Source organism: Etheostoma cragini, chromosome 6 (genome assembly GCF_013103735.1).
Source record: "Etheostoma cragini isolate CJK2018 chromosome 6, CSU_Ecrag_1.0, whole genome shotgun sequence".
Taxonomy (NCBI): Eukaryota; Metazoa; Chordata; class Actinopteri; order Perciformes; family Percidae; genus Etheostoma; species Etheostoma cragini.
The window spans coordinates 20,929,712-20,937,203 of record NC_048412.1 but is presented as its reverse complement, the minus strand read 5'-3'; the positions used below and the strand labels follow the sequence as shown (position 1 = coordinate 20,937,203).

The 7,492-nt window shown below is 38.1% G+C and overlaps 1 protein-coding gene across 4 annotated transcripts in view; it reads left to right on the top strand.

The window, feature by feature from the left end:
* Positions 1 to 7,330, top strand: part of inpp5b (inositol polyphosphate-5-phosphatase B) — a 25,065-nt gene extending 17,735 nt beyond the window's left edge. For all 4 annotated transcript variants that reach the window (XM_034874641.1, XM_034874642.1, XM_034874644.1 and 1 more), the window contains 12 exons: positions 674 to 861; positions 1,154 to 1,265; positions 1,367 to 1,476; positions 1,976 to 2,111; positions 2,293 to 2,403; positions 2,666 to 2,831; positions 3,139 to 3,374; positions 3,529 to 3,636; positions 4,270 to 4,354; positions 4,540 to 4,667; positions 4,779 to 4,890; positions 6,973 to 7,330. In XM_034874641.1, coding sequence (XP_034730532.1) covers positions 674 to 861; positions 1,154 to 1,265; positions 1,367 to 1,476; positions 1,976 to 2,111; positions 2,293 to 2,403; positions 2,666 to 2,831; positions 3,139 to 3,374; positions 3,529 to 3,636; positions 4,270 to 4,354; positions 4,540 to 4,667; positions 4,779 to 4,890; positions 6,973 to 7,082 — 1,602 coding nt within the window. In that variant the 3' untranslated portion in view covers positions 7,083 to 7,330. The remainder of the gene's footprint in view (positions 1 to 673; positions 862 to 1,153; positions 1,266 to 1,366; positions 1,477 to 1,975; positions 2,112 to 2,292; positions 2,404 to 2,665; positions 2,832 to 3,138; positions 3,375 to 3,528; positions 3,637 to 4,269; positions 4,355 to 4,539; positions 4,668 to 4,778; positions 4,891 to 6,972) is intronic.
* The last annotated feature ends 162 nt before the right edge of the window (positions 7,331 to 7,492 follow it).

Below are 7,492 nucleotides of genomic sequence, written 5' to 3'. Positions count from 1 at the left end.
CTGAGTTCTGAAGAAGTTGAAGTTTATGGAGGGATTTTTGAGGAAGGCCAAAAAGGAGAGAGTTACAGTAGTCAAGGCAGGAGGTGACGAGGCTGTGGATAAATAAATAAATTAATGTCCTTCCATTGCCATGCATTACTTACGGTAGTTATCACACACATGGCTTTACAGATCTTTGACTATCACAGGAAATGAATGAAGCGGAAAAAAAAACATTTGGGCTTCTAAAATGACTGTTGTTTTACTGCCAGCTTTGTCTGGCTCCTTCAAACTTCCCTTGACTTTAGTACTTTGTCATCTATTAAGTGCTAAACCCTGCAGCCCCAACCTAACTGCACTTTTCGAGAATAGATTATTCTTGTCTTGTATATGGACATGCTTACTTAGCAGTCCCTGCCGTGTAGAGCAGGTGGCTGGTTGGTGACCAGTGGGGGCCTTTGTAAGGTTGCTCCATCCTTTCCCGCAGTAATGCAAAAAGAACCATTTGAAACATACCAAGTGTCAAAGTGTTGGGCTAATATTGGATTACTGTCAAGCAAGGGAGCATCTATAACTGCATACTATCTAAAACGGGTTTTCAATAAATCTTTTTGCTGGAGCTTTTATTTGTGTTGCATACATTATTCTGACTTAATTTCTCTTTTTCTCTTTCAATGACTCATTAAATTCACAGGGAAATAAGGGTGCAGTGGCAATCCGTTTTCGCTTCCACAACTCTGATATCTGCGTGGTCAACTCTCACCTAGCTGCCCACATTGAAGAATATGAGAGACGGAATCAAGACTACAAGGAAATATGCAGTCGTCTCCAATTTCGCCAGCTTGACCCATCCCAGCCTCCACTTACTATCATGAAGCATGAGTATGGAATATTATGGATTTATAGTGTCAACAAATGTATTAATTGGTTTCTTTATAAAGATGTATTTCATTTTATTTAATACCACTATATCAAGTATTTGTCATGTAAAACTTTGATTATAAAACTGCTTTTGCTTTAATTTATTAATTGAAATCCAGAAACGTGATTTAAGTTCAGTATTGAGTAGCTCAATGAGATTTTGCAAATTATCTATTTCATCAGCTGTGAAAATATTTGATGCATATTCAAGTTATCTTCATGTTTCTTTCCCTGTCTCCCTGTCCCTCACCAGTGTGATTTTATGGATTGGGGACCTCAACTATAGGATCAGTGAACTTGACGTCTCCAACGTGAAGGAGCTTATTGGCAAGAAGGACTATGAAACGCTGCACAGTTACGATCAGGTAACATCAATGATGGTCTCTTCTTTCTGCAATTAAAGTAGTCTTTACTCATCATTCGTGTTAAGGAGTAGTAATACTTATCAGCTGCATATTGTCCTCAGCTCAAGAGGCAGATCGATGAGGAGGCTGTGTTTGTTGGCTTTGCGGAGGGAGATATTAATTTCCAACCCACTTACAAATATGACACTGGCTCTGACAAATGGGATACAAGGTAATCTCTTATGCGAAAAACAGAATGGAACATGTTTAGTAAGGAGATCATCTTTCATTCTTCAATGATCCAGTGATGTTCATAGTTTGAGTAAGGATAATTGAAATGTGTAAAGTACTCCAAAAATTACATTTCTCGTGTGAATGTTTATGGAAGCTTTATACTGCAGTATACCAATAAACATCTCTCCATTTATAGAGGGACATGGTCATTCATTAATTGGACTCTGCACTGTAGCAATGTTTGCTTGCCTTAAATTGAATCACAAAACACACTTTGCTCTTGTGGTCTCACTTTAGCCACTCAGTTTTCACGTTATCAATTAACATGTGTGGTATCTCTTACTCTTTTACCTCATTACTTTTAATGCATGTACAAATAAACTGTAATACATAGTATATCCTGTTTTGCCCTATGCATTTAGATACTTTTTTATATTGAATGTAACATGTAATAAACATACGTGAGAATTATCATATGTTCTTTCTTCTGCATTAAGTGAAAAATGCCGTGTGCCTGCATGGTGTGACCGTATCCTTTGGAGAGGGAAGAACATTGTGCAACAGCATTATCAGAGTCACATGGCTCTGAAGACCAGTGACCACAAACCAGTCAGTTCCTTGCTTTTCATTGGGGTAAATGATTCAGCCTTTTACTGGTTTCATCTCAAATTCTTCCATTTAATTTCTTATGGTTTGAAAAGATGCAGTGGTCTAAGGCCATATCACATTTTTATAACAGTATTATATAAGGGTCACATAACACAGATATTTGTATTTCTTTTCCTCTTACATCTTTTTTTGTCTGTCCCTACAGATCAAGAGAGTAAATGCTGAGGCCTATAAAAAGACCTTTGAAGAGATTGTACGCAATATAGACAAAATGGAGAATGAGTGTATTCCATCTGTATCCTTGTCCAAGCGAGAGGTAAAGTTTCCTATCCCATTTAGTCCTATTACAGTGTAATGGGAGCTGTAATACCTCTCTGATACATCTTGTACAATGAATGTTTCCTCTCATTATGTTCCTTTTGATGAATTCAGTAAGTAAACCACCACTAATGAAGGTCTGTTTTGAATTTGGGCTGTGAGACTAATCCAGATGTTCAAAGGATACATTTACATGAAATGTAGAAGAACAAGTAGAATGTTCCATCTTGCCTCATGAACCTTTCCCATCTTAATTTTAGTTCCACTTTAAGGACGTGAAATACATGCAGCACCGTGCAGAGACATTGAGCCTCTTCAATGATGGGCAGGTCCCGTGTCAGTTTGAATTTATCCAGAAGCCAAATGAGCCCACATACTGCAAGCCCTGGCTCACAGCCAACCCCCCAAAAGGCTTTATCGCTCAGGGTGAGTAGCACATAAAGTCAGCATTTCAGTCACATTTATCATTTCCTAAAGCATCATTGTCCTGCATTTTAGTTTTTTATAGAAATTGTTAAGTACACTATGAGCTATGAGGTGAGATCTCTTTGATTTTGACTTACAATTTCTGTCTTGCAAATTAAGTAATCAGAATAGAAATACCTTGGTGCTTTACAAATCTTCAAAAAGACCTTAGCACATCATAACAATTCACAGGTACAGCAGGCATCAATTCCTGAATCATGACAATTCAGCGTCCCTTTTCTTTATTTGTTTATCTCTCAAAATCTAGGTGGTTCTGTGGACATTGAGCTTGAGGTTTTTGTAAACCGCTCAACAGCGCCTGAACTCAACTCTGGCAAGGAGCAGATCGAAGACATCCTGGTGCTCCACCTGGAGCGTGGCAAGGACTACTTCATCTCTGTGACAGGAAACTACCTGCCCAGCTGCTACGGCTCCTCCATCCATTCATTGTGTCAGCTGAGGGAGCCCATTCAGGACATGTCGCAAGAGACCCTTCGCAAAGTGGTTAGTGCCCCCAGTGTCCTTGAAATACCTCCTCTCCTTTCAGGGTTGTCTCATAGGCCACAGCTTTAATTTAAAGTGTTTCAAATTTTAAGATAAACATGGTTGAGTAGATTTTGACTGAACTGCTTCTTTTTTTGTTTGTTCTTAACATCAGTCAAAGATGTCTGGAGATGACAATGCAGTAAACACTGAAAAGCCTCTAGACATTCCTAAAGAACTCTGGATGATGGTGGATCACTTGTTCCGCAATGCCCTCAAGCAGGTAAGAAAATGTGTTGCTGGATGTTCTATTTTGGTACTATGATAAAATCAAAGAACACTATACTCCAACTTTGAAAAGAAACTTTGTTTCTTTGGGGGCAGTTTTCTTACGAATTATAACTTTTGGCCTCAACCTAAGCTTTTTTGTAGCACTGTGAACGTATTGAGCACAAAAAAAAAAAATTCTCTAGTCTACAAAGATACTGTTATGACTCTGTAGATGTGCCTAAGACCAAAAGGTATGTACATCTTAAAATCTCACAAAAGCAAGCAGATCTTTTGACTGACTTTTGGCTTATGTGGTTGTGCTATCAAAGCATTATATCTTCATATTTCATACAAGTTAATGTAACACAATGTGCTTTGTACAAAAACACCATGAAAAAATAATTTGTTCAATTACACAGAGCAAAATATATACAAAACATGTAATAAGCGCACACACATTTACACTTATTAATAATAAATTAATCTTTATTTTTAAACCTTGGATTGTGCTTTTAGTTTTAATTAAGTCAAACCAAAAGACCACTTTCTTCAGCCTAAGGGAACCGATTTGTATTTAAGTTTCTTTGCTTAATGGCTGTCTTTTTAAGGAATCAAAGATGTAATATTTACTGTCCTCTATATGCAGGAAGACATATTTCAGCAACCTGGGCTCCGGAGTGAATTTGCAGAAATAAGGGATTGCCTCGACACTGGTATTCCAGATTCTCTTCGTATCCTTCAACAACATTGCCATCATAACCATCAGTGGGGAATATTTGTAAATTTAATGCAGTGTGCACCATACATTATTTTTTATTTTTTTTATGTTTTAAATAGCACCGTTTTTTTATATATATACACACACACACACACCAATGCTCAAGAATGATGTCCTTGACTCTGTATTAATCTGTAGCGGGCAGTAACCACTCAGTGGCAGAGGCCTTGCTTCTCTTCCTTGATGCCCTCCCAGAGCCTGTGGTTCCCTACTCCTTTTACCAGCAGAGCCTAGAAATCTGCTCCAATGCCAGTCAGTGTGAGAAAGTGAGGGAGACTGCTTTAATCGCTGATCACCATTAATCTATTCCAAGATGTGTTAAATTATAAAAATGAATCCCTGGCTTTGTTTAATATTTTAATTTCTTCTGTCTTCAGGTTATTTCCATGCTACCTCAGTGCCATAAAAATGTGTTCAACTATTTAGCTGCCTTTCTCCGTGAGCTGTTGAAGAATTCTGCAAGTAATCGATTAGATGTCAACATCTTGGGTAAGAAAATGAAGCAGGTTGCTCAGTCGCTTTCTTATGTGAATTTGTTGCTACTTTTAGCTGCTGCTTTGTGCTTTAGTCAGCATGTTGAGTAAGAGAATAGAAACTAACTAACAAAGCAATAGAAAGTGAAAATTACAGAAAATCCTGTTTATTATTCTGTTCTGCTTATAATCAAGGACTGTTGGCACTTATCTGTTCACTACTTGGTGGAAAACAGGCTGTTTCTGGAAAAGAGAATGTATGCTCACCTAACTTAACTTAAATAATTTTTGAATTTGAATGAAATTATAGAATCGGAAGGATATATACAGTAATGAAAATTAGTATTTGAACACCCTAGTATTTTGAAAGTTCTCCCACTTAGAAATCAAGGAGGGGTCTGGAATTGTCATTGTATGTGCATATCCACTGTGAGAGACATAATCTAAAATAAAAAATCACAATGTATGATTTGTTTAACTATTTATTTGTATGATACAGCTGCAAATAAGTATTTGAACACCGGTCTATCAACTACAATTCTGACCCTCAAAGACCTGTTAGTCTGCCTTCAAAATGTCCACCTACACTCCATTTATTATCCTAAATTAAATGTACCTGTTTGAGGTCGTCAGCTGCATAAAGATACCTGTTCACCCCATACAATCAGTAAGAATCCAACTACTAACATGGCCAAGACCAAAGAGCTGTCCAAAGACACTAAAAAACAAAATTGTACACCTCGACAAGGTTGGAAAGAGCTACGGGGAAATTGCCAAGCAGCTTGGTGAAAAAAGGTCCACTGTTGGAGCAATCATTAGAAAATGGAAGAAGCTAAACATGACTGTCAATCTCCCTCGGACTGGGGCTCCATGCAAGCTCTCACCTCGTGGGGTCTCAATCATCCAAAGAAAGGTGAGAAATCAGCCCAGAACTACACCGGAGACGTATATGTTTGCCAATGACCATTTGGAGGATCCAGAAGAGCCATGGGAGAAAGTCATGTGGTCAGATGAGACCAAAATAGAACTTTTTTTGGTCATAATTCCACTGACCGTGTTTGGAGGAAGAAGAAGGATGATTTCCATCCCAAGAACACCATCCCTACTTCGAAGCATGGGGGTGGTAGCATCATGCTTTGGGGGTGTTTTTCTGCACATGGGACAGGGCGACTGCACTGTATTAAGGAGAGGATGACCGGGGCCATGTATTGCAAGATTTTGGGGAACAACCTCCTTCCCTCAGTTAGAGCATCGAAGATGGGTCGAGGCTGGGTCTTCCAACATGACAATGACCCGAAGCACACAGCCAGGATAACCAAGGAGTGGTTCTGGAAGAAGCATATCAAGGTTCTAGCCAGTCTCCAGACCTAAACCCAATAGAGAATCTTTGGAGGGAGCTCAAACTCTGTGTTTCTCAGCAACAGCCCAGAAACCTGACTGATCTAGAGAAGATCTGTGTGGAGGAGTGGGCCAAAATCCCTTCAGCAGTGTGTAAAAACCTGGTGAAAAAATACAGGAAACGTTTGACCTCTGGAATGGCAAACAAAGGCTACTGTACCAAAAATTAACATTGATTTTCTCAGGTGTTCAAATACTTATTTGCAGCTGTATCATACAAATAAATTGTTTTTAACAAATCATACATTGTTATTTCTGGATTTTCTTTTTTAGATTATGTCTCTCACAGTGGACATTTACCTACAATGACAATTTCAGACCCCTCCATGATTTCTAAGTGGGAAAACTTGCAAAATAGCAGGATGTTCAAATACTTATTTTCTTTACTGTGTGTGTGTGTGTGTGTGTGTGTGTGTGTGTGTGTGTGTGTGTGTGTGTGTGTGTGTGTGTGTGTGTGTGTGTGTGTGTGTGTGTGTGTGTGTGTGTGTGTGTGTGTGTGTGTGTGTGTGTGTGTGTGTGTGTGTGTGTGTGTGTGTGTGTGTGTGTGTGTGTGCCGAAAACATACGTTTTATTTATATATATATAAAAAAAACCATATGTTTTTGGACAGAAAAATTAAACCCTGCTAATGAAGATATTACAACTCAGAAAAAAACAACTATTTAACACTATATGAAAAATGTATTTTCTTTCTGTATAGCTACCATTTTTGCCTCCTTGCTCCTGAGGTCACCTACAAAGCAGGATCTTGCAGAAAAGAGGAAGACTCAGGAGTTCTTTCTGCACTTCCTGGCCCAAGGCTCCTCCTAGATAGAGGATGTCTCCCTCTTGTCCATCATGCTGAAGCCGAACACTAAAAACTGCATTCCAGCATTTTAAATAAACTAATGATTTATTATATTCTTTGATGGCTCTTGGTATAGATACATTTAGTATAATTACTGTAAGTGCTTATCTGATATTAGTTTGTTTCACACAGCAGATGTTTGTGATCTGTTTATTGTATATCGTTAAGCATCTAAAGAGACCTAACAATTTTTATGTGTGTATATTTTATTTAAAAAAAAATGTATTTTAATGTTTCTGATCTCAACAGTATAGTTTTTTTATATATATATAAACTGTTGTGTTGGAAACCAGATGTGTCTCACTGGTGATTTTTGCCAATCAGCAAAGAACACTTAATGCTAAGTTTTCTGATAATGTTTCTGAGAGAATAC